At 44.6% G+C, this 27,344-nt stretch overlaps 1 protein-coding gene across 2 annotated transcripts in view; it reads left to right on the top strand.

Moving 5' to 3' along the window:
- The window catches only part of LOC115267628 (neuropeptide CCHamide-2 receptor-like), a 204,338-nt gene extending 181,092 nt beyond the window's left edge, over positions 1-23,246 (top strand). For both annotated transcript variants that reach the window (XM_062855480.1, XM_062855481.1), the window contains exons 5-6: positions 10,406-10,720; positions 22,237-23,246. In XM_062855480.1, coding sequence (XP_062711464.1) covers positions 10,406-10,720; positions 22,237-22,471 — 550 coding nt within the window. In that variant the 3' untranslated portion in view covers positions 22,472-23,246. The remainder of the gene's footprint in view (positions 1-10,405; positions 10,721-22,236) is intronic.
- Positions 23,247-27,344: the final 4,098 nt, after the last annotated feature.

The following is a 27,344-nucleotide window of genomic DNA, read 5'->3' on the forward strand; positions in this document are numbered from 1 at the left end:
AGTTACGCGAACAACAATTAGAGGCCGGCTATACTGTTGCTAAGTTTTCAGTCTGTCGCTTTTAATTATCCGATTCATAACTCTGGAGGAATAATTTTCACTGGTCCTGAAAAGAACCTTTTAAATAACAGGAGATTTCGGCAAGACAATTGAAAATTATCCGCACTGAATGCTGGAAGCCATCGAAAACTGCCATCGCTTACTGCCGTGGATGAGATTCCTGGTTCTTCTTCTTCTTCTTCTTGGCGTAACGTCCTCACTGGGACAAAGCCTGCTTCTCAGCTTAGTGTTCTATGAGCACTTCCAAAGTAATTAACTGAGAGCTTCCTCTGCCAATGACCATTTTGCATGTGCATATCGTGTGGCAGGCACGAAGATACTCTATGCCCAAGGAAGTCAAGGAAATTTCCTTTACGAAAAGATCCTGGACCGACCGGGAATCGAACCCGTTACCCTCAGCATGGTCATGCTGAATACCCGTGCGTTTACCGCCTCGGCTATATGGGCCCTGTTCCATATAGCCTGAGATTCCTGGTTCCAGATTCTAGAGATTCCTGGTTCTATCAGCTAAATAGCCGAGAGTCATCGCAGGATTGGTGCGCAGCTGCGAAGGTGACATCCATTCCCTTTGACTGATTCAACGAAAATGACGGAAGAAAACAGAGGTCACTGCTTTTATTCCCCTTGATTAGTAGATTAGGCTCCTCCCATTTGGCTGGCTTTCCAGTTTATTTCGTTTGCATGACCCGCCCCGAATGCTCCAGACGCATCAAGCAACTAACCAACCGAGAAATGAGCAAACCACCAGCGGGTAACCAAACGATCAACTTTTAAGCGCAAACCGACATTCGGTTCTTCAGATTTGTGCTCTAGAAAATTCTAGGTGTGGCTTCGTCATATATTCACCTTCGAACATTTTCGAAAAATGTTTAAACTTAATTTTAATTAAACAATGTTTCACGCAAAATAGTTCGGATAGAATAATGCGTTGTTAAATTCCGGGTGGAACCATTAGGCCATTAGTGACCGGTTTCATCATTATTGCTGGGCCACCAAGTATTCAATCTTTCACTTCTCAATTGCACCACACTTTTCTCGTTCGATGGAATGAAATTAGCTGATTCACAAACTCTTAAGGAATAATTAACGGTGGTCCTGAACAAGACCGTTTGATTAATTGACGATTTTAGGAACGAAATGGCATGAATTCACCATGTCACGCAATGCGTGTTGGTTTTCTCCGTGCTGAATGATAAACGCCACCGAAAACTGGACCGCCGTGGATTACAATAATGACCAGTTTCACTATTGCTGGCAACGATGCTCTGTCTTTTGCTTTTTGGTTGCACTACATCTCGATCGATGTTGGAAATTATCCAATTAACTCTTGAGGAATCATTTTCGATGGTCCTGAAAAGGACCGGTTTGAATAATGGACGATTTTGATGCATTCAAAATGCCATGCAATGCGTGTTGGTTTTCGCTGCGGAGTGCGGAGAATGCTGGACGCCGTCGAAAATTGGCCCACCGCCGCTGCCATGGATGCGATTCCAAGTGCTATCATCAGCACGATATCCGAGAGTAGTCGCTGGGTTGTTGTGCTGCTGCCTTGCTGGAGGTGACATCCACCTCCAACCTCCTTGACTGATCCAACGAAAATGACGAAAGAAAACAGAGAACACTGCTTTTATACCCCTAGATTGGCAGATGAAGCTCCTCCCATTCGGCTGGCTTTTCAGTTAATTTCGTTTGCATGACCCGCCCCTTATGCTCCAGACGCATCAAACGATTAATCAACCGAGAAATGAGAAAATTTCCATTGAACGGATAATGTAACCAAAATATTAGATGATTTAGATCATTTTAATTTGGAAAATGTTAGAATTGAAACATTTTTCACGCAAAATGGTCCGGATATGATAATGCGTTGCCAAAGTCCGGGTGGAACAGTTAGACGTCATAATTGTTGCTGGCTGAGTCACCAAGCATTCAAAATCATTCACTTTTCGGTTGTACTACACTTTTCCCGTTCGTTGGAATGGAATTATCCGATTCACAGCTCTTGAAAAATCATTTTCGATGGTCCTTAAATTAGGAGGAAAATTAAATTAATTCACTATGCCACTATGCGTGTTTGTTTTCTCCGCACTAAATGCTGAACGCCACCGAAAACTGGCCCGCCGCTTGCTGCCGTGCATGCGATTAATGACCGGCTTTGCCAAGGGCTTTGCTTTTGCTGAGAAACGCCGCTCTGTCCTTGCTTTGCACTAGGTTCACCTTTCTCGATCGAGGGTGGAAATTCATCCAATTAACTCTTGAGAAATCTTTTTCGATGGTCCTGAAAAGAACCGTTTGAATAATGGACGATTTTGATGAAAATGCCACGCAATTCGTGTTGGTTTTCTCCGCGCTCAACGCTAGACGCAATCGAAAACTGGCCCGCCGCTTGCTGTTGTGAATGAGATTCCTGGTGCTATCAGTACGATAGCCAAGTGTCGTCGCTGAGTCGATGTGCCGCTGCCCAGCTCGAGGTGTCACCTCGACGGTGGTCGAAATGGAACTGACGATCAGCTCTCGCATGATCGCATTCCTTCCTGCATCGTAGTTGCCCCCACGATGCGCACCAATCAGAGAGCGTTGGTAGACTGAACGAGAAAATTTGTCCGCTACCCATATTTATAGATTTCAGCGATTTCAATGTCTAACTTTAAAACAACTTTTCAACTATTTATCAATGATTTTTAGGTTCACCGAATATTACAAATTGAACGCGGGAGTTTCATCTCTCGGATAACGGGATTTGTTTATCATTTCGTTCAGTGGGAAAGATACAGTGAGCGCTTAAAATCTTTCACTCAAACGTAACGCTCTTGGTTTCATAAATTTTGAAATGACACCGGGTATAGAAAACAGAGACGTAGTCCTACGTCAAAAACGCAAGATATTTCAATTTCAGTAAATTACATCTATCTATATATATATAAAAATGCAGTGGCATACGTGGGACCGCGCATAACTTGCGAACGGAAGGTCCGATTCTAATCGTCTTAGTTTTGTTCTGTTAGTTTTCACCCAAGGAAGGTTTATGAGGCAAAAAACATGGAAAAATTGAGAGTTTTTAAAAATCGATCTTACATACGTTTTGTGACCGGGGACTTGGTCTTGGATGGAAACTTAAAACGTCAAAAAACGCAGTAGGCAAGACAAAGTTTGCCGGGGACAGCTAGTAATTTAAAAAATTGTAAAACTCGATAATGGGCTAAAACTAAAAAACTGTTTTACTTAAAAATTTCTGAAGCACGGTTTCGAAATCAGCGCTAAATTGTACTTAAAAAATTTCGGTCGTTGACAGAAGTTCACGACCTTCGTTTTATTTTGTAAACTTGTGTTTGCTTTTAAAGTTCTAGTGAAAGTTCTTTCTAAAAGTCCTTTTTTAAAAATCCTAAACATGTTCACAAGAGATTGTCTTGAAACTACTACTGATGATTTTCTAAACATTCATTTAAATATTTCTTTAGAAATTCAAGATTTAGGATATCCAGGCATTTATTCAGAAATTAGTCAAAGAATTATTTCTGATATTTCTCTAAGCGTTTTATTAGATAATCTTCCAAATATTCCTCGAAGAATTTCAGCAGATACTCCACAAATATTTCAGTGATAAACCTGTAAATTTTCTTCAAGGATACCTTCAGAAATTCCTTCACAGATTCCTTCCAAAAATCTTCATACTTCTATTTCTCCATACAACTATTCCACGTGGATGTCCATATGCACCGGATATTCCTGCAGAAATTTCTTCAGTGATTCCTGCATATTTTCATTCTGTAAATCCAGCAGGAATTCTTCCAGAGATTCCAAAAAAAAGCTTAAATGAAGATTTATTCAGGAGTTCCTCCTGGTAATTATCCATATCTATGGTTCGTCTATGATTATTGAAATTGTCTTACAGATCTTCTGGAAAATATTTTAGTAAAACCAATTGAAAACTAAATTCAGTTGAACAAAAATTTCAGAAAAGAAAAGAGTAAGATTTCTTGAAGAAATTCATGCATCATTTTTGTTAGGAATCTGAACTGTCATTCCTAATTATTATGCTGATCTTAGTGAGATTCTTGAAATGCAAAATGTGTTTGTACTTCTACTCGTATAAGAGAAATAAATTTTGGAAAATTTCTTGGCAACTCTCATAGTGTTTTTCCCAAAGAAAAACACTATAAAAAAATTTGCGTGAATTTGTGCCTTCGAACCACCGAAATCAATCTTTTCAAGAAATTTATAAAACAAAATTACTATAAAGTTATGCTAATTAACAATGTCCAATTGTCGTGGGGCGCCAATCTGGATGCTTGCCAAGGGCGCCATGGGACCACGCTACGGCTCTGCTCTACGGAATCCTCTATGGATTGTCCTACGAATTCCTGCAGGAATTCTTTTAGGAATACTTCAAAAATTCTCTAGGGAGTACTCAGTAAATTCGCAGGAGTACTCTAGGGATTTCTAATAGGGATTCCTTGATTCATTCATCCAGGATTTTATTCTGGGACTCGTACAGGAATACCTTTAAGAATTCCACCAGAAATCACCCTAGTGTTTTTTTTACAAATATATTTCGAAATGGATCCAGGAATTCTTTCTGAAATTACTGTGGTAATTTCTCCAGGAATTCCTTAAAAAATTCCTCCCGGAATTCCTCCCGGAGTTTCTCCAATAGTTATTCCAAGAATTACTCCAGGGATTCCTACATGTATTCCTCCTGCCTGAGGTTCCTCTAGGAATTCCTTCAAGGATTTCTTCCAGAAGTCCTCGAGAAAGTCCTCCAGAAACTCTTTCAAAAATTCCACCAGGGATTACTCCCGGAATTTATCCAGCAATTATTCCAGCAATTCCTCCAGGCATTCCTCTACAATTTCATCCAGGCATTTCTCCAGGAACTTCTCCAGGAATTACATCAAGAATTCCTTCAGGAATTTTTCCTGGAAGCCCTCAAGGAATTCATTCAGAAATTCGTTCAGGAATTTCTTCAGGGATTCCTCCAGGATTTCTTCCAGGATTACCTCCAGGAATTTTTCCTCCAGGGATTCCTCCATAGATCCCGGGTAGAGGAAAAGAGCTCAATAATAGCATATTTTGATATTGAAATCAAAATGTGATATTGGTTTGATTGATATAAGAGATAAAAGATCAGAAAATAATATCTGAAATTTACTCCTGGAACATCATCATCAGATTAAAATTCGATTTTGTAAGATCTAACCAATAGCAGCAAGCTATTCGTTTGATCTAGGAATATCAATTTTAGATATTGTTCAGATGTTCCAGGAACATTTTTCAGATATTATTATCAGATCTTTTATCTCTTATATCAATCAAACCAATATCACGTTTTGATCGTCAGTATTTCACCTTTACCCGGGATTCCTCCAGGAATCATTTAGAAATCCCACAAGGAATTCCTCAAGGAATTCACTAAGAATTCCTTCAGGGATTCCTAAGTTTTCTTGCAGAGATTCCTCCAGGAATTTCTCCAGGAATTTGTTTTTTTCCCTCCTGAAGTTCCTCTGGAAATACCTCTAGGATTTTTTCTAAGAATTTCTTCACAAATTTCTGCAGGAATTTCTCCAGGAGTTGATCCAGGAATTCCTTCGAAAATTCTTACAGAAATTACTCCTGAAATTTCTGCAGGAAATCCTCCAGGGAGTCCTTCAAAGATTCGTTCTGGAATTTCTTCAGGAATTCCTCCAGGAATTTTCGAAGGGATGCATCCGGGATTTTTTTCCTGGGTTTCCTTTTGGTATTATTTCACGTATTCCCCCAGAAATTTCACAAGGAATTCCTCCAGAAATTCCTTTAAGAATTTCTCTGGGAATTCTTCTAACAATTTCTCTAGGAATTTCTTCAAAAATGTCTGCAGGTATTCTTCTCAGAACTCCTCTACAGATTCTTCCAGGAATTCATTCAGTGAGTTCTCCAGGAATTCTTCCAGGAATTCTTCCAGGGATTTCTCCAGGAATTCTCCCTGGGGTTATGGCAGATTTTTTCCAAGAGTTCTTCCAGGAATTCCTCCTAGTATTCCGACAGGAATTTGTGCAGAAGTTTCTTCAGGCGTTCCTCCTGAGGTTCCTCCAGAAATTCAGAGATTTCTCCAGGGATTTTTCCAAAAATTTCACTAGGTATTCTTCTAAGATCTTCCTTAGAAATTTCGTTAAGGATTCCTCCAGGAGTTTCTCAAGGTTTCTTCAGAAATTTCTTCAGGATTTCCTACCAGAAATCCTCTAAGGAATCCTCTAGGAATTCATCCAGGGATTCTTTCAGGTTTCTTCCAGGTTTTGCTCCAGGAATTTCTCCACGGTTTCCTCCAGCTATTCTTACAGGAATTCCTCCAGGAATTCCTTAAGAAATTCTTCCATGGGTTCTTCCAGCTCACGGGATTTCTCTAAGAATTATAAATACTTCACCAGGAATTCATCTAAGAATTTATCCAAAGGTTGTTCCAGAGATGCCTTTCACCAAGAAATCTTTCATTTATTCCTTCAGAAATTCATCCAGAATTTCCTCCAGTGATTTCTCCAAGAATACCTCAGGGGATTTCTTCAAGATTTCGTCCAGAAATTCCTCCAAGTATTTATTTAGAAATTTATCTAGGAATTCATCTAGCGATTTCTTAAGAAAGTTTTCCAGCGGTGTCTGCCATATTTGCTCTAAGAATTCCTCCAGGGATTCCTCCAGGTATACTTTCAAAAAATTCCTTCAGGATTTACTCCAGGCATACTTGAAAAAAATCCCTCTAGGTATTTCTCCAGGAATTCCTTCAGGAATATCTCCAGGAGTTCTTTCGCGGATTGCTCCAGGAGTTCCCGTAGTGATTCCTTCAGATTTTCTCTTGGGTTCTTTTCAAAAAATTTTTCAGGGGTTCAGTCAGATATTTTAGAAATCCTGAAGTTTTTTTTGAACTCCTTGAAGGATTTTGTATTAGTTTGTATTGGAATTTGTATTGGAATTTTTTAAGAGGGATACAGGAGTCAGGAAACTCTTCAAGAAGTCATAAAGGAATTCTTTTACAATTATCTTCCAGAAACTAAAGGAATTCATGCACAGATGTATTCAGGAATTCATATGTAAATTCCTTCAAGGATACCCCCTGCTGCTCCTACAAAAGAGTCCTGCGATTCGTTCGAATATATCGTGTGGTTCTTTCAGAGTCACTGGTATCAGGTATCAGAAGGCCGGCTCCAGAGGCACATTATCCTCCATTTGGGACATTTGTGCCATCGCCAAAATAATAGTCTATTTCATCATCTACCTGAGGGAAAAGGAAGGAAATAAGGATAGGGATGGGGATAAGAACAGGTAGGGAAATAGGAAAAGTACCCTGTAAGAGGATACTAACGCACAAGCGTACCACAACGGGTTCAAACAGCGCCCTGAAAAGGGCACTGTAATAACGCATAAAGCGAAAGAGAGCCTATAGCTCTTTACCACAGCGGGTTAAGAACAACAGAATATCCTGAAGATTCAGGTTTCTGAAGTCAGTTTCACATAATAAGTGTTTACCGAATACTCGGAAACGCAGTTGCGCGAAAACTGGACAGTTACATATCAAATGATACGAAGTTCCATAATCGGATTCACAGCTATCACATGCAAATGAATCAGCTTGCTGAATATTCGCCATGTGATAGCTGAGTCGGCAGTGGCCAGTCAATGCTTTGACCAGAATGCTGCAATTCTGCTTTGACAGATTTGTAAGATACTTCGCTACCCTTGGCGATGGCTCAGTACAATACATTTTGGTTTGACGACATGACTCCAAACTATTCCAGTATTGTCTGTGTTGAGTAGCAGCCCAGGTGTGAATCTTTACCCAACACTTCGATATCGGAATAGCTGGTTCAGGGCCAATGAAGTCATGTGATGCTCCAGTGTGAGCTAACTCATCAGCCAATTCATTTCCAGCGATGGAAGAATGACCAGGTACCCATACAAGGTGAACAGCGTTTGCTGAATTCAGCTGCTCGATTTGAGTTCGACAAGCGATAACTATCTTCGACCTGGAGTTGGCTGAAGCAAGTGCTTTAATAGCAGCCTGGCTATCTGAACAGAAGAGTATTACCTTGCCCATTACGTGCTGCTGAAGTGCTGATTGCACTCCGCACATAAGAGCAAAGATTTCGGCCTGAAAAACGGTGCAGTGTCTACCAAGTGAGTAAGACTGATACAGCCTTAGCTCACGAGAATAAACACCAGCACCTGCTCGACCTTCGAGAAGGGAGCCACCAGTGTAACATACGATGCCGTCTGAAATACTTCTTTCCAGATATCCAGATGTCCACTTTTCCCGGGAAGGGAATTTCGTGGAAAATGTCCTATATGGAAAAGATCACTTGGAGCAAGGACAATTTGGTCCCAATTCACCAAAAGTGGAAACAACGAGGTGTGTGTTGATATGCGGTTCACAGGAGTTTCCTCTAGTAGACCGAGTACCCGTAGACGGTAAGTGCAAGAAAGTGCTTCTTGTTTGAGATAAATGTGTAGTGGAGCAACGTCAAAGAGAACTTTGAGCGCTGCCGTGGGAGTTGAAGAGAACGCTCCAGACATCGCCATTAAGTACATCCTTTGGAGATGGCCTAACTTTGATTGGACCGTTCTCATTTTGCCCTTTTTTGCCACCACACCAGACATCCATAGGCCAATTTTGGCCGAACAACATTTGTGTAGATCCATTTGATATACTTGGGTTTTAGGCATTGCCCGAAGGCCATGCAAGCTTTCTTGATTCTGAACTGAATGTGAGGTGTCCAGGAAAGCTTGGAATCAACGTACTTTACCTGTTCAGTCACATCGATTTCAGAATCAAAGAGACGCAAAGGTCAAACGCCATTACGGTTTCGCCTTTCCGTAAAAAGAACAATAGATGTTTTACTCGGATTAACCAAAAGGCCATATTGGCGACACCAACCCTCAACTACCTGAAGGGCGCTTTGCATCAGGTCGAAAAGGGTGGTGATACACATACCAACTAACAATGCTAGGTAGTCGTCGGCAAAGTAGGAAAACCGCTATTATTGAGTTGCTTCAATAGCGTATCTGCTACGAGATTCCACAAAAGCGGTAACAAGACTCCCCCTTGGGGGCATCCACAAACACTCAATTTCCTAATCCCTGCTAGACGCAATGCCGAGAAGAGATATCGGTTTTTGAGCATTTGGTGAATCATTGGAGATATACCATGACTCCGTGCGGCTTCCAATATGGCATCGAAAGGCACGTTGTCAAAGGCACCCTCGATATCCAAGAAAACACCCAAACAAGATTGCTTTTGAGCGAATGCTTTCTCGATATCGTAAACAACCTTGTGTAAAAGAGTCACAGTGGACTTACCAGATTGGTAGGCATGTTGGTTCACATGAAGAGGCACGTTGGCCAGATGAACATCACGGATGTGATGATCCAATTTGCGTGCAAAGACAAATTGAATGATTAATAACTGAAAAAAAACTCTAGTTAGTCATAAAAGACATTATCTTAGACATTTTCAAAAAGTCTTTGGATAAGTTTCCATAATGTTCTTCTGGAGAAAAAATTGAAGGAAATTATTGTCGTAACGTCGGAACTAGGACAACGCTTGAATTTCAGCTTAAAGTTTTATTGAGAACTTTTGAGGGTATTATAACTTCCTCAATGATTTTTTGAATTTGTGCATTGTTTGACAGACGCACAAATACTCAATGTCCCAGAAAGTCAAGGAAGTCAAGGTGTTTCAATGAATACACTTGCGGTTACGCTTCAGTTATAAGGGCCCTTTCTTATTATGTGACATCTATTTTCTGTAGGGGTTTAGAAGCTTCAGCAGGAATTCCCTTGCAAATTCTACCAGAATTTTTTCCACGTGATACTTGCATTCCACAAGGAAGCACTTAACAATATTTTGCAGTAATGCTGCTAGAAAATTCAGAGGTTTTTTGGGATCCCCTTCGAAAAATTTCTTTGAATACTGTCATTTAGATTTCATATCTTGACGTTTAAAAAAATGTACAAATATGATATAGCCAAAGTTATATAAGTAGCAATGTACTCTGCTTATATCATATTTCCAAGCAAAACTAATAGAGTTAATCACATAGACTATTTTGGGCAATGATCTAGTAAAGTGTGACAAGTTGAGAATGCATAGTCTCCAATAACTATCAATTTAAATATGTACATATAACAGCTCATTCGTTACTTGGGTATTTGCATGTTTTAAATGCAGCTTCACGGGTTTTGCGAACACTGATTGTGATTACTATGGGCGCCACCCTAGCAGATATCCATCGCCCATCTACGGACTCCTTCAATCCTTATCCGGTTCATTAACACTTATTTGCCCGTTCGTTTCATTCTCCTTCCCCCTATCGCCGCACAGATACAAAACCATCGTCAATTCGGTCATTTACTACTTCCTTCCGCTGGCCATCATCGGCATCCTGTACATCCTGATGGCGTACCGACTGCACGCCAGCGCCCGGGACATGCCGGGGGAGAACGCTGGGCCCCAGAGCCGTTCGCAGGCGCGCGCCCGGAGGCACGTGGCCCGAATGGTGATTACCTTCGTGGTGGTTTTCATCATCTGCTTCCTGCCGCACCACGTGTTCCAGCTGTGGTTCCACCTGAATCCGAACTCGCTGTACGAGTATGACGACTTCTGGCACATCCTGCGGATAACCGGCTTCTGTTTGAGGTAGGTAGGTGGGAAGGTAATTGGCACTGATGGGTAATTGGAGATTTGAGGGTGGAGCGGATTTGCTGGTTGGTGGAGGTTCAATTAGAAGTGAATCACGGCAGCTCGGGGAGGTGTTATTGCTTGAGTAAGAAATAAGATTACAGTTATTGAGCCGTTTTAGCACCGTCTTTTTGGGATAATAAATTTATGGAGAAGTTGGCTGATTATTTCTCCATCTTGATTAATTGAATTGCAAATTGAGGGGAGGCGTGCCACTGGGTATAATCTTTGGTGTAACTGGAATTTGAAATTAATGATGTGTGATTTACGAACATTTGATGGCATTCGTAATTCAATGACAGATATTATGTGAATTTGAATATTTCAATGCTAAATATATAGAAAAATATAGAAAACACAAATACATTTTACATACATAGGATTACTTAGGTCGAACATCCATTTATTTTAGGAAGGCCTCATGAAACTTTTATTTTGGGAGGATCTACCAATGAAACTTTTGGGATGATTCCTGGAAAAAAATTGAGAATAGCCAAAGAACTTTCGGGTGGATATCCCGGAGGAACTTCAAGAATTATCACCAGAGGAATATCTGGAAGAATCCTCGAATTGAATTTCCTGAACAATTCATGGCAGAATTTCTGGTGAAACTTCAGAAAAAAATCACGGTAAAACGTCTGAATTCTTGCTGTAATTTTTATACAAATTTTCGGATATTCTTCCTAATAGGATTTCCGAAGCAACTTGTGGAACAATTCTTAGGAAAACTTCCATAAAAAAAATTCCGCAGAAACTTCCGAGAGAATTTCCGAAGAAGATTGTGGAAGAGATCAAGAAAAAGCTTCAGGAAAAAAATCCAAAGGAACTCTTGAAAGAATCCCCAGAGGAACTTCTGGAAAGGTTTCCGAAGCAAGTATAAAACTAATTTCGGCTTAAACTTTGTCAAAGTCATCAGTGGAACATTTTTAACAATATCCAGTGGAGGTTGTGGAGATATTCCTAGTGAACTCCTAGAGAAATTCCCGGAGGAACAGCTAAACAAATTTTCAGCGCAAACTTCAGAGAAATTCCTAGTGGAACTCCTACAGAATAAATTAGTGGCCGATCTATTCTAATATAATTCTCGGAAGTATTCCTGGAGGTATTCCAGGACAAATTTCTGGAGTAAATCCATGAAAAATTCTCAGTGGAACTCCTAGAGAAAAGGATAGCACACTTCTTAGAGAAATTCCCGATGAATCTTTCACAGAAATTGCCTACAGCAATGTCCTATGGAACTCCTCGAGGAATTCTCGGTTAAACTCCTAAAAGAATACCTAGATGAACTCTTCGTGGAATTCCTAGTTTAACTTCCAGAGAAAATCCCAGCAAAACTCCTGGAGAGAATACCATTGAAACTCCTAGAGATATTGCCATTAGTGTAACTAATAAAGTCATTCTCAATGAAAATTTGAGAGGAATTAGCACCTGGAGGAATTCCTGATCTAACTCCTCGCTGAATTTACGGAGAAACTCGTGGAGAAATTATCAAAGACTTGGTTTTTTTTACCCTTGCTGTTTCGTTTCAATGGTCTATGACATCTTTCTCAAGGGTTTGAAAAATCGTTGAAACGTCGTCGGCACGCCGAAGACTGCAAGGCCGAAAAAGCCCGAAGCCCAAGAATCAACAGTCGCTCCACAGAAATGATCAAATTAACTCTTGAAGGAATTCTCGGAGGAGCTCCTGGAGGAATTTTACGTTGCTATACTTCTATAAAAAAATAGGAAAAAACTCTGCATACATTTCTGGTGGAATGCTCGGAGGAAGTCTTGGAAGAAATCCCAGTTGAACTTGTTGAGAAATTCCCGGAGCAACTCCTGGAAGCACTCCTGAAAGAAGTAGTGGAGGAGCTCTTGAAGGAAACCCCGATGGAGTACCTGGAGGAATTCCTGTATAAATTGTCAGAGGGATTCTTGAAGTTTCTCCTATAGGAATTTCCTGAAGAACATCTGGAACACCCGTAGAAACTCCTGGAGCAATTCCCGGAATTACTCCTGGAGTAGTTTCTGGAGGACCGACTTGAGCAATACCCCGAGGAACTCCTGCAGCCATTCAAGGAGTAACTTCTGAAGCAATTCCCGGAGGAAGTTCTGAAGCCATTCGCGAAGGAACTTCTGGAGCAATTACCGGAGGAACTTCTGGAGTGATTCCCAGAAGAACTCCTAGAGCTATTCCCGGAGGAAAAAGCCATTGCCGGAGCCATTGCCGGAGAAGCTTCTGATGCGAATTCCATTGGAACTCCTGAAGCAATTCCCGGTGGAACTCCTGGAGCAATTCCCGGAGGAACGCCTATTGCAATGCCCGGAGAAACTCCTGGAGCAAACCCTGGAGGATCTCTTGGAGCCATTCCTGGCGAAACCCCTGAAACAATTCCCGACGGAGCTCTTGTAATAATTCCCGGAGGAACTCCTGGAGTCATTCCCGAAAGAACTACTGGAGCAATTCTGAGAGGAATTCCCGTGGAACCTCCTGGAGCAATTCCCGGAAGAACTCCTGAACCGATTCCGGGAGGAACTTCTGGAGGAATTCCGATAGAACCTCCTGGAGCAATTCTCGGAGAGACTCCTTCTGAAGCCATTCAAGGAAGAACTCCTGAACTTCCGAAGGGACTTCTGAGGCGATTCCCGGAAGAACTCCTAGTGCAATTCCCGGAGAAACTCTCGGAGCAATTCCCGGAGGAAATTCTGGAAGAATTTCCGTAGAAGCTCCTGGAGCGATTCCCGGAAGAAAGGAATTCCCGGTGGAACTCTTGGAGCCATTCCCGGAGAAATTTCTGGAACAATCCCCGGTGTAGCTTCTGGAATCATTTCCAAAAAAAAAAAAACACTTGAAGTAACTCCCGAAAGAACTGTTGGAGCAGTTCTGGAACTTCCTGGAGCAGTTCCTGGGGGAACTTCTGAGCCAATTCTGGGAGGAACTTTTGGAGAAGTTCTCGTAGAACCTCCTGGAGCAATTCAAGGAGGAACTCCTGAAGTAATTCCCAGAGGAACTGCTAGAGCAATTACCGGAGGAACTTCTGAAGGCATTCCCGAAGCAATTTCCGGAGGATTTCTTGGAGTAATTCCTGGCGGAATTCCTGAAGCGATTCCCGACAGAACTGCAGAAGCAATTCCCAGAGGAACTCCTGGAGGAAATCCCTAAGAAACTCCTAGAGCAATTCTCGGGGGAACCTTACAGTTATTTACCGGAGGATCTCCTAGAGTAATTCCGGATGGAAATCCTGGAAGAATTCCCGTAGAACCTCCTGGCGCGATTCCCAGAAGAACTACTTGAGCCATTCCCGGTGGAACTCATGGAGCCATTCACGGAGTAATTCCTGGAGCAATTCCCGGTGGAACTCCTGAAGTTATTTCCGAGGGAACCCTTGAAGCAACTCTCGAAAGAACTACTGGAGGAATTCCTGAACCAATTCCGAAAGGATCTTCTGGAGGAATTCCCGTAGAACCTCCTGGAGCAACTTCCGGAGGGACTCCTGAAGCCATTCAAGGAAGAACTCCTGAAGTAATTTCCTGAGGAAGTTCTGAAACAATTACCGGAGGAACTTCTTGAGCGATTCCTGGAAGAACTCCTAGAGCAATTCCCGGAGGAACTCCTGGAGGAATTCCTTTAGGACATACTGGAAGAATTCCTGACGGAGCTCTTAGAGTAATTCCCGAAGGAACTTGTGGAGGAAATCCCTAAGGAATTTCTAGAGCAATTATTGGGAGAACTCTTAGAGCATTTCCCCGAGGGAGTCCTAGAGCAATTTCGGGAGAAAATTCTTGAGGAATTTCCGTAGAACCTTCTGGAGCGATACCTGGAAGAACTACTGGAGCAATTCCCGCTGGAACTCTTGGAGTCATTCACGAAAAAACACTTAAAGTAACTCTCGAAATAACTGATGGAGCAACTCCGGGAGAAACTCCTGGAAGAGTTCCCGTCGAACTTCTTAGAGCCATTACCTGAGCAACTCCTGCACCAATCCCAGAAGGAACATCTGGAGGAGTTCCCGTAGAACCTGCTGGAGCAATTCAAGGAGGAACTCCTATAGTAATTCCCGGAGGAACTTCTGGAGCAATTACCGGAGCAACTTCTAGAGCTATTCCCGGAAGAACTCCTGAAGCAATTCCCGGAGGATCTTTTGGAGATTCCCGGCGGAACTGATGAAGCAATTCCCGGAGGAACTCCTGGAGGGATTCTTTTAGAACATACAGGTGGAAATCCCTAAGAAAGTCCAAGAGAAATTCTCGGGGGACTCTTAGAGCAATTCCCCGAGGAGCTCCTAGAGCGATTCCGAGAGGAAATCCTGGAGGGATTTACATAGAACCTCCTGGAGCGATTCCCGGAAGAACTACTGGAGCAATTCCCGGAGGAACTCTTGGAGCCAGTCCCGGAGTAATTCCTGGAGCAATTCCCGCTGGAACTCCTGAAGTCATTCCCGAAAAAAAAAAAACAATTGAAGCAATTCCGAAAGAACTGTTGAAGCTATTCTGGGAGGAACTCCTGGAGGAATTCCCGTCGAATTTCATGGACCAATTTCCGGAGGAACTCCGGAACCCCTGAAGTTCCCGTAGAACCTCCTGACGCAATTAAGTAATGCCTGAAGGAACTTCTAGAGCGATTCCTGGATACCCGGAGGAATTCCCGGAGGAATCGCCGGAATGGCCGGAAGAATTCCGCCGGAATGGCCGGAGGAATCTTCGGAGGAATTCCCGGAGAAATTACCGGAGGAATTTTAGGAGAAATTCTCGAAGGAATCTCCGGAGGCATTCCCGGAAGGGAATCCGGAGGAATTTCTGAAGAAATCTTCGAAGGAATCCCCGGAGGAATTCCTGGAGGAATCTCCGGAGGAATTCCTGGAGGAATCTCCGGAGGAATTCCCGGAGGAATCTCCGGAGGAATTCCCGGAGGAATCTCCGGAGGAATTCCCGGAGAAATCTCCGGAGGAATTCCCGGAGGAATCTCCGGAGGAATTCCCGGAGGAATCTTCGGAGGAATTCCCGGAGGAATCTCCGGAGGAATTCCCGGAGGAATCTCCGGAGGAATTCCCGGAGGAATCTCCGGAGGAATTCCCGGAGGAATCTCCGGAGGAATTCCCGGAGGAATCTCCGGAGGAATTCCCGGAGGAATCTCCGGAGGAATTCCCGGAGGAATCTCCGGAGGAATTCCCGGAGGAATCTCCGGAGGAATTCCCGGAGGAATCTCCGGAGGAATTCCCGGAGGAATCTCCGGAGGAATTCCCGGAGGAATCTCCGGAGGAATTCCCGGAGGAATCTCCGGAGGAATTCCCGGAGGAATCTCCGGAGGAATTCCCGGAGGAATCTCCGGAAGAATACCCGGAGGAATCTCCGGAGGAATTCCCGGAGGAATCTCCGGAGGAATTCCCGGAGGAATCTCCGGAGGAATTCCCGGAGGAATCTCCGGAGGAATTCCCGGAGGAATCTCCGGAGGAATTCCCGGAGGAATCTCCGGAGGAATTCCCGGAGGAATTCCCGGAGGAATCTCCGGAGGAATTCCCGGAGGAATCTCCGGAGGAATTTCCGGAGGAATCTCCGGAGGAATTCCCGGAGGAATCTCCGGAGGAATTCCCGGAGGAATCTCCGGAGGAATTCCCGAAGGAATCTCCGGAGGAATTCCCGGAGGAATCTCCGGAGGAATTCCCGGAGGAATCTCCGGAGGAATTCCCGGAGGAATCTCCGGAGGAATTCCCGGAGGAATCTCCGGAGGAATTCCCGGAGGAATCTCCGGAGGAATTCCCGGAGGAATCTCCGGAGGAATTCCCGGAGGAATCTCCGGAGGAATTCCCGGAGGAATCTCCGGAGGAATTCCCGGAGGAATCTCCGGAGGAATTCCCGGAGGAATCTCCGGAGGAATTCCCGGAGGAATCTCCGGAGGAATTCCCGGAGGAATCTCCGGAGGAATTCCCGGAGGAATCTCCGGAGGAATTCCCGGAGGAATCTCCGGAGGAATTCCCGGAGGAATCTCCGGAGGAATTCCCGGAGGAATCTCCGGAGGAATTCCCGGAGGAATCTCCGGAGGAATTCCCGGAGGAATCTCCGGAGGAATTCCCGGAGGAACCTCCGGAGGAATTCCCGGAGGAATCTCCGGAGGAATTCCCGGAGGAATCTCCGGAGGAATTCCCGGAGGAATCTCCGGAGGAATTCCCGAAGGAATCTCCGGAGGAATTCCCGGAGGAATCTCCGGAGGAATTCCCGGAGGAATCTCCGGAGGAATTCCCGGAGGAATCTCCGGAGGAATTCCCGGAGGAATCTCCAGAGGAATTCCCGGAGGAATCTCCGGAGGAATTCCCGGAGGAATCTCCGGAGGAATTCCTGGAGGAATCTCCGGAGGAATTCCTGGAGGAATCTCCGGAGGAATTCCTGGAGGAATCTCCGGAGGAATTCCTGGAGGAATCTCCGGAGGAATTCCTGGAGGAATCTCCGGAGGAATTCCTGGAGGAATCTCCGGAGGAATTCCTGGAGGAATCTCCGGAGGAATTCCTGGAGGAATCTCCGGAGGAATTCCCGTATTAATCTCCAGAGGAATTCCCGGAGGAATCTCCGGAGGAATTCCCGGAGGAATCTCCGGAGGAATTCCCGGAGGAATCTCCGGAGGAATTCCCGGAGGAATCTCCGGAGGAATTCCCGGAGGAATCTCCGGAGGAATTCCCGGAGGAATCTCCGGAGGAATTCCCGGAGGAATCTCCGGAAGAATTCCCGGAGGAATCTCCGGAGGAATTCCCGGAGGAATCTCCGGAGGAATTCCCGGAGGAATCTCCGGAGGAATTCCCGGAGGAATCTCCGGAGGAATTCCCGGAGGAATCTCCGGAGGAATTCCCGGAGGAATCTCCGGAGGAATTCCCGGAGGAATCTCCGGAGGAATTCCCGGAGGAATCTCCGGAGGAATTCCCGGAGGAATCTCCGGAGGAATTCCCGGAGGAATCTCCGGAGGAATTCCCGGAGGAATCTCCGGAGGAATTCCCGGAGGAATCTCCGGAGGAATTCCCGGAGGAATCTCCGGAGGAATTCCCGGAGGAATCTCCGGAGGAATTCCCGGAGGAATCTCCGGAGGAATTCCCGGAGGAATCTCCGGAGGAATTCCCGGAGGAATCTCCGGAGGAATTCCCGGAGGAATCTCCGGAGGAATTCCCGGAGGAATCTCCGGAGGAATTCCCGGAGGAATCTCCGGAGGAATTCCCGGAGGAATCTCCGGAGGAATTCCCGGAGGAATCTCCGGAGGAATTCCCGGAGGAATCTCCAGAGGAATTCCCGGAGGAATCTCCGGAGGAATTCCCGGAGGAATCTCCGGAGGAATTCCCGGAGGAATCTCCGGAGGAATTCCCGGAGGAATCACCGGAGGAATTCCCGGAGGAATCTCCGGAGGAATTCCCGGAGGAATCTCCGGAGGAATTCCCGGAGGAATCTCCGGAGGAATTCCCGGAGGAATCTCCGGAGGAATTCCCGGAGGAATCTCCGGAGGAATTCCCGGAGGAATCTCCGGAGGAATTCCCGGAGGAATCTCCGGAGGAATTCCCGGAGGAATCTCCGGAGGAATTCCCGGAGGAATCTCCGGAGGAATTCCCGGAGGAATCTCCGGAGGAATTCCCGGAGGAATCTCCGGAGGAATTCCCGGAGGAATCTCCGGAGGAATTCCCGGAGGAATCTCCGGAGGAATTCCCGGAGGAATCTCCGGAGGAATTCCCGGAGGAATCTCCGGAGGAATTCCCGGAGGAATCTCCGGAGGAATTCCCGGAGGAATCTCCGGAGGAATTCCCGGAGGAATCTCCGGAGGAATTCCCGGAGGAATCTCCGGAGGAATTCCCGGAGGAATCTCCGGAGGAATTCCCGGAGGAATCTCCAGAGGAATTCCCGGAGGAATCTCCGGAGGAATTCCCGGAGGAATCTCCGGAGGAATTCCCGGAGGAATCTCCAGAGGAATTCCCGGAGGAATCTCCGGAGGAATTCCCGGAGGAATCTCCGGAGGAATTCCCGGAGGAATCTCCGGAGGAATTCCCGGAGGAATCTCCGGAGGAATTCCCGGAGGAATCTCCGGAGGAATTCCCGGAGGAATCTCCGGAGGAATTCCCGGAGGAATCTCCGGAGGAATTCCCGGAGGAATCTCCGGAGGAATTCCCGGAGGAATCTCCGGAGGAATTCCCGGAGGAATCTCCGGAGGAATTCCCGGAGGAATCTCCGGAGGAATTCCCGGAGGAATCTCCGGAGGAATTCCCGGAGGAATCTCCGGAGGAATTCCCGGAGGAATCTCCGGAGGAATTCCCGGAGGAATCTCCGGAGGAATTCCCGGAGGAATCTCCGGAGGAATTCCCGGAGGAATCTCCGGAGGAATTCCCGGAGGAATCTCCGGAGGAATTCCCGGAGGAATCTCCGGAGGAATTCCCGGAGGAATCTCCGGAGGAATTCCCGGAGGAATCTCCGGAGGAATTCCCGGAGGAATCTCCGGAGGAATTCCCGGAGGAATCTCCGGAGGAATTCCCGGAGGAATCTCCGGAGGAATTCCCGGAGGAATCTCCGGAGGAATTCCCGGAGGAATCTCCGGAGGAATTCCCGGAGGAATCTCCGGAGGAATTCCCGGAGGAATCTCCGGAGGAATTCCCGGAGGAATCTCCGGAGGAATTCCCGGAGGAATCTCCGGAGGAATTCCCGGAGGAATCTCCGGAGGAATTCCCGGAGGAATCTCCGGAGGAATTCCCGGAGGAATCTCCGGAGGAATTCCCGGAGGAATCTCCGGAGGAATTCCCGGAGGAATCTCCGGAGGAATTCCCGGAGGAATCTCCGGAGGAATTCCCGGAGGAATCTCCGGAGGAATTCCCGGAGGAATCTCCGGAGGAATTCCCGGAGGAATCTCCGGAGGAATTCCCGGAGGAATCTCCGGAGGAATTCCCGGAGGAATCTCCGGAGGAATTCCCGGAGGAATCTCCGGAGGAATTCCCGGAGGAATTTCCGGAGGAATTCCCGGAGGAATTCCCGGAGGAATTTCCGGAGGAATTCCCGGAGGAATCTCCGGAGGAATTCCCGGAGGAATTTCCGGAGGAATTCCCGGAGGAATCTCCGGAGGCATACCCGGAGGAATCTCCGGAGGCATTCCTGGAGGAATCTCCGGAGGCATTCCTGGAGGAATCTCCGGAGGCATTCCTGGAGGAATCTCCGGAGGCATTCCTGGAGGAATCTCCGGAGGCATTCCTGGAGGAATCTCCGGAGGCATTTCTGGAGGAATCTCCGGAGGCATTCCTGGAGGAATCTCCGGAGGCATTCCCGGAGGAATCTCCGGAGGAATTCCCGGAGGAATCCCCGGAGGAATTCCCGGAGGAATATCCGGAGGAATTCCCGGAGGAATCTCCGGAGGAATTCCCGGAGGAATCTCCGGAGGAATTCCCGGAGGAATCTCCGGAGGAATTCCCGGAGGAATCTCCGGAGGAATTCCCGGAGGAATCTCCGGAGGAATTCCCGGAGGAATTTCCGGAGGAATTCCCGGAGGAATTCCCGGAGGAATTTCCGGAGGAATTCCCGGAGGAATCTCCGGAGGAATTCCCGGAGGAATTTCCGGAGGAATTCCCGGAGGAATCTCCGGAGGCATACCCGGAGGAATCTCCGGAGGCATTCCTGGAGGAATCTCCGGAGGCATTCCTGGAGGAATCTCCGGAGGCATTCCCGGAGGAATCTCCGGAGGCATTCCTGGAGGAATCTCCGGAGGCATTCCTGGAGGAATCTCCGGAGGCATTTCTGGAGGAATCTCCGGAGGCATTCCTGGAGGAATCTCCGGAGGCATTCCCGGAGGAATCTCCGGAGGAATTCCCGGAGGAATCTCCGGAGGAATTCCCGGAGGAATTTCCGGAGGAATTCCCGGAGGAATTCCCGGAGGAATTTCCGGAGGAATTCCCGGAGGAATCTCCGGAGGAATTCCCGGAGGAATTTCCGGAGGAATTCCCGGAGGAATCTCCGGAGGCATACCCGGAGGAATCTCCGGAGGCATTCCTGGAGGAATCTCCGGAGGCATTCCTGGAGGAATCTCCGGAGGCATTCCCGGAGGAATCTCCGGAGGCATTCCTGGAGGAATCTCCGGAGGCATTCCTGGAGGAATCTCCGGAGGCATTTCTGGAGGAATCTCCGGAGGCATTCCTGGAGGAATCTCCGGAGGCATTCCCGGAGGAATCTCCGGAGGAATTCCCGGAGGAATCCCCGGAGGAATTCCCGGAGGAATATCCGGAGGAATTCCTGGAGGAATCTCCGGAGGAATTCCTGGAGGAATCTTCGAACAAATTACTCATGAATCTATGGGAGAATTCCTAGAGAAATCTCCGGAGAAATTCCCGGAGGAATGTCCGGAGGAATCTCTGGAGGAATTCTTGGAAAAATTCCCAGAAGAATTTGGAACTCCTTCCGGGGAACTCCTACAAGCATTCACGGGGAACTCCTGCAGAAATTCTCGAAAATCCCCATGTCAAATTCCCGATGAACTCCTGGAAGAATTTTCGGGTTACTCCTGGGTAACTCCTGGATATACTCCCGGCGAACTCCTGAAAGAATTAACGGGGAGCTTCTGGGGGCATTCCCGGGGAACTCCCGGAAGTTTTATCGGGGATTTCCTGGAGGAATCACCGAGGAATTTCTGGATGATTTCCTGGGAAATCCCTGGAGGAATTTCCGGAACACGCCTTAAAGGAATTTCCAGGAAACTCCCGATGAAACTCCTGGAGGAATTCCCTAAGAAACTCCTGGAGCGATTCCCGGAGGAGTTTCCGTAGCCATACTCAAAGGGGCCTCTGGAATATTTCCCGAAGAAATCCTGGAGCAGTTTCCGGAGGGATTCCTGGAGCAATTCTCGGCGGAATTCCTGGAGAAATTCCTGAAGCAATTTTTGGAGAATCTTCTGAAGCAACTCCCGGAAGAACTTTTAGAGCAATTGTCGGAGGAACACCTTGAGGAATTCACATTGGAACTACCAGAGGAATTCTCGATACTTCTCCTTGAAGAATTTTCGAAATTCTTCTAGTGAAATCCTCGGAGGAACTTTTGCAGGTCCTCCCAATAGGACTAGTTTAAATGTTTTCAGTCAAATTCCTAGAGAAATTCCCATTGGAAATTTTAGATGCATTTGCTATGATGCTTTTGGATGAATTCCCAGTGAAACATCTAAAAGAATCATCGACGAAATTCCTGGAGGATTTCACGCATAAATTTGGACCAAAAAATATTGCGAAATATTTACGAGTGACAATGTGGCACTTACAAATCCTAAGCGTTGAAAATTATAGCCATTAATTACTGGGATTAGGAATGAGTACTCAACAAATATATATATGTTAACATCCTTTCCATATTTGGGGCACTAGAGTCACTAGTAACTTTCCATTACTTCACTTTACGCTACAGTGAGTCAATCAAAACATTTTTTACGCATCAATTATTCCAACCATGCGCATCCCCATATGCACTAATTCCGCACATTTTCCATTTATTTTCTCCGCCTCCGGCAGTTTTCTCAACTCGTGCATCAACCCGGTGGCCCTGTACTGCGTTTCCGGCGTTTTTCGGCAGCACTTCCACCGGTACCTGTGCTGCCGGCAGATGTCCGTCCAGCGGCGCATCGGCATGTCCTCGGTTGGCAATGCTTGCGAAACGAGTTTTGTGTCGACGATCCGCCGGTCCCAGCACAACCACAGCATCCGGAAGTCGCTCTCGGTTCACTCGGTCCAGAGCACCAAGAGGTGAGACAGCGTACGGCTGATGGTGTACTTTCAGGACGGCCGCTCCGCTGCCGCTGCCGGTGGTGGTAAACGAGGTGCCACCATGCGGAAGTAATCGGTGAAGTCAGGTGGGAAAAGCTTCGGTAAATGGATGGGGGGAAGTGCTAGCGAACGTTGGGGCGAATTGTGATTTCACGTGCACAGGAGGCAAAAAATAGCTCAAATTTAGGGACCGGATCGTTCAATTCGCGTTAGGGAAATGTAATTAGAATCATCTCAATGGGTAACGAAAATTGTATCGTAAGATCGAAGACGAGATAAGAATCTGTTTAGCATAATACATAATCGTGAAACGGCTTTTGAAGTTATTTATTTTCAGATGGTTTAACAATGTTCTGTAAATAAGGAATAATAAGTTCTAAGGTGCTTCATTTACCATTATCTTTCGATATCAATTAGTACCTACTGGTAGGAATATCGTTTCTGACATTCCCAAAATTAAAGGCGAACCATTAGACTCTCGTATGTCATTTGATCCCGATGATCACTAGTATTCAATTCAAACAAACGTCATGCAAGGAGCACAATACCAGGGGTTTCTTTATGAATTCTTTCAATGACACCTTCAGAAATTCCTCCAGGTATTTCTTCACTTTTCCATTGATTCTTCCAGGAATTTCTCCTACGTACATTCTTCCATGGGAATCTTGAAGGGTTCCGATAGTGAGTGTCCAGGGTTTGTTCCAAGAAATGCTTCAGGACTTCCTCCCACGATTCCTTCAGAAATTTTTACAGATACTTTTCTACTTCTGCAAGGGTACATCGACGAATTCCTCCAGATTTTTTTCCATACCTTTCTCCAGTGATTCCATCTTTAGTAGTTCCCGACTAGAAAATTATATCAGGTTTGTATCATATTGTGTTATGATGTTATAATATTTTTCTCTATCGTATTATGTTATAAACTAGATGCAGGATGTAACAAAAAGTACACTGGTCTAATCAAGATTATAACCTATTTTGTTATAATCATATCAAATTTATAACAAAATATGATATGAATTTCAGCCTCAGCATTACTGGTTTCTATCAAAATTTGATGTAATTTTGTTACATTATTTCCCAAATGTAGAAGACTCAAAACAGAATTATAATACAATGAGTTATGAAACAACATTTATAACATAATGTGATATAATTGAGTTATAGTATTTTTAAAACACTAAGGATGTTGATCATGATTATATAACAATGAGTTATAAATATCATGATTTGTGATTACGTTATATTTTTGATACAATTTTCTAGTCGGGTTCCTTCAGTGATTGATTCAGTGCTCTTTTCGAAGATTTCTCCAGAAATTTCTCTAGGGATTCCCAAAGGAATGTCAACAGAGATTATTTTAGGAATTTCTGCAAGTGTTCCTTCAGAGGTTTCTTAAGTTTCCATATATTCAAGAATTCCACTATAGATTCATCCAATAATTCAATTTGGAGTAATTCGAAGTATTTCGGAAAATTTTACCAGAGATTGAAAAAAAAAAATCCAGGAATTCCCTAAAATATTGTACAAAACATTCTTTTGGGAGTCGATCCAAAGATTTCAACAATAATATGTCCAGAAAAAATGCAGACATGAATTCCTTCATTTTATTCTAGGTAGGTATTCCTACAGAAATTCTTCCACAAATTTGTTAAGAAAACTTTCCTGGGATTTCCTAAGGAATTCCTTATGGGATTTCTCCAGGAATTTCTCCCGGGATTCACTCGGGAATTTCTTCTGTGTTTCTTTCAGGAACAACTCCAGGGATTATTTCTACAAATTCCTCCAAGGATCCCCTAGGAACTCTTTTTAAAATTCCTTCAGGAAATCCTCTTGGAATTTTTTCAAGAACTTCTCCTGTTAGAATAATTAATCCACGAACTCTTCTGAGGGTTCCTTTAAAATTTCTCCCAAGAATTCTATATGTGTTTTCATCAGGAATTATTCCTGGTCTTCCTTAAGAGATTTCTTCTGAAATTTTTCCAAGAATTCTTCAAGAGATTCCTGTAGGAAATTCCTGCAGGAATTGCTCTAAAAATTCCTCCAGAAATTCCGCCAGAAATTCCTCTAGTAATTCCTCTAGAGATTTCTGCTGGAGCTTCTCCGGAGATTTCTAAATGATTTTCTACAGGCATTCCTCTAGGATATCCTACAGGGATTGCTCCATGAATTCCTCCATGCATTCCTTCAGGACTTCCTCCAGGACTTCCTTCAGACATTTCTCCAAACATTCCTCCAGGAATTGCTTCAGGGGTTCTTCCAAGAATTCCACCAGGAATTCCCATACGAACTCCCTACAAGAATTTACCCAGGAATTGTTCAAGGGATTCTTCCAAGGATTTTTCCAGCAATTCCCACAGGAATTCTTTCAGCGATTCCTCTGAAAATTCCTCCAGATATTCCTCCAGGAATTCCCCAGGAGTTCTTCCAAGAGTTTCTGCTGGGATTTCTGCAGGATTTTTCCTGGGATTCCTCCAGGAATTCACAAAAGAATTTCTCTAGAGTCTCCCCGAAAAATTCCTACAGAAATTACCCCAGGAATTTTACCAGAAATTGAAATAGGAATTTCTTCATAAATTCTGTAAGAAATTCATCCAGAAATTTCTCCACGAAGTCTTTCAGGGATTACTTCATAAATTCTTCCAGGATTTTTTTCTTAGAATACCTTCTGGAATATTCCAGGGAGTCCTCCAGGAATTCTTCTAGATTTTCCAAATGAAATTGCTGCAGGAATCCCGCTAAGAATTCCTCCAGGAACTTATTCCGAGACTTTCCCAGGGATTTATCAACGATTTTTTTCAAGAATTCCCCCAGGAATTCCTCCAGAAATTCTTCAAGCAATTTCTCAAGGGTTTTTTTTCAGAAATATCTCCACGAGTTTCTCTTGAGATAACTCAGTAATTGTTTCAAGAGTTCCTATTGAGATTCCTCCAGGAATTTTCCCAGGAGTTTATCCAGGAACTCCTCCAGGATATTCTCTAATTCCTGGAAATTCTACAGGAATTCCTCCAGGAATTTCTCCTGCAATTCCCATAGAGATTCCTACAGAAAATCATCACGGATTTATTTTTCTGGAATCCCGTTGGAAATTCCTTCCGATGTTCTTTCATTAATTTTTCCCGGGATCCCTCCTTCAATTTCTCCTGGGATTCCTATAGCGATTACTTCTGGGATTCTTTCTTGAACTATTCTCTAGACTACGTCCGAGATTCATAAATTTTCAGGGTTTCGTTCAGAGATTTCTTACGGGATTCTTTCATTAGTTCTGAGATGATTCTTTGATATTTTTTCCGCGATTTCTTTCAGAAATTTCTTTCAAGTACTTCTCCAGTATTCCATCAGGAATTCCTCTCTAGATTTTTCCCGAGATTCTTTTTTGGATTTCTTTCGGCATTGTTTATCCCGGTCGTTTTTCTGGGATCTATTCATTAATCTTTCTCGGGGTTTTAAGAGATTCTCAAAAAAAAATCTTCGGGGATTTCTCCGAGATTCTGTCAAGAATTCCTCCAGGAATTCTTTCTGCAATCCACTCATTGATTCATCCCGGAATCGCCCCCAGCATTTGTTCAGGGATAGATCTCGACATTTCATCAGGGTTTCGTTCATTTGTTTATTCCGGGATCCCTCCCAAGATTCCTTCCGGGACTCATGCATGGATTTCTAGCTGTCCCGGCAAACGTCGTTCTGCCTGCCTACTATGTTATTGACATGTAGCTCTTCAGAAAAACGCTCCGCAAGCCGCAAAGTGGAGTTTCGAACTTTCTCGTTTTCGGTGCGTTCCCGGTTGATTTTCCCAATTGTTTTTTCGTACGAACACGTCGGAGCCCTGTACGAATGAAATACTGAAAGAATGGTGTAGATCCGTTGGCCCATTCCCGAGCATATTCGTGACATACAAACACCATTCCATTTTTATTTATAGTGATTCGCCTAGGATATTCATTCAAAATTACTCCTGTTAATTTTATATCTGTTTTCAAAGATTACTCTAAGATTCTTAAGCATTCGTTCCGGGATATCTGCCGGGATACTTTCAGAGATTTTCTTGGTCTTCCGGCATGGATTCTTTGTGGGCTTCTCTCAGAAATTCTCTCCAGGAGTCCATCCATGAGTCCTCTGAGGATTCTTTCATTGATTATTCTCTGGTTTTCATTAAGGATCTGGGATTTAGGGATTTTTCATGGGATTCCTTACGGCTTTTAGGTTTTCCTTTCGATTTTATATAGGAATTTCTATAGAAAAATCTTAAACGATTTTTTCATTGATTCTACACGAATATCCTTTGAGGATTTCTTAAAAAAAAAACAGGAAAACGCGGGCACCATCTTCAGCCAAAGGCTGTACAGACTGAACGAAACTTAACACTTGACAACGGCAAACGAAGCATACACCTCAAGCATCGCATCTCAAGAAAGTTTCATCATCCGGAGTCGAACCCTCACCCCATATCATGGTACATGTAACCTGATAAACGCCTAAAAGTTTGCAATGCATGGTCCTTGTAATTTCATGTAGTTTCGACTGCAGTGTTCAACATTTCTCAAATTTATTTTTTAAACAAATCAAATAAAGAGTGCTCACTATGTGTAGCATAAACAAAGGTTGAAATACGGTAGAAGTTAGATTTGACGCAGATAATTATTTCTTATAAAGTAATTGAGTTTTTCCTTCAATACCCCACAAACTCTCTTTACGTACTCACCAAACGTAAACTTTTCAGAAATGTTGCATGTTTCAAAAAGAAAATCGTGTTAAGTACTGTTTCTTTTAATTTGTATCCTTTGACAGATACGTATTTCGACCTCAATTATAAGGTCGTCTTCAGTGTTTCGTAGTTAAAGGTATGCCACTTAAAC

This window comes from Aedes albopictus, chromosome 3 (assembly GCF_035046485.1).
Source record: "Aedes albopictus strain Foshan chromosome 3, AalbF5, whole genome shotgun sequence".
Classification (NCBI taxonomy): Eukaryota; Metazoa; Arthropoda; class Insecta; order Diptera; family Culicidae; genus Aedes; species Aedes albopictus.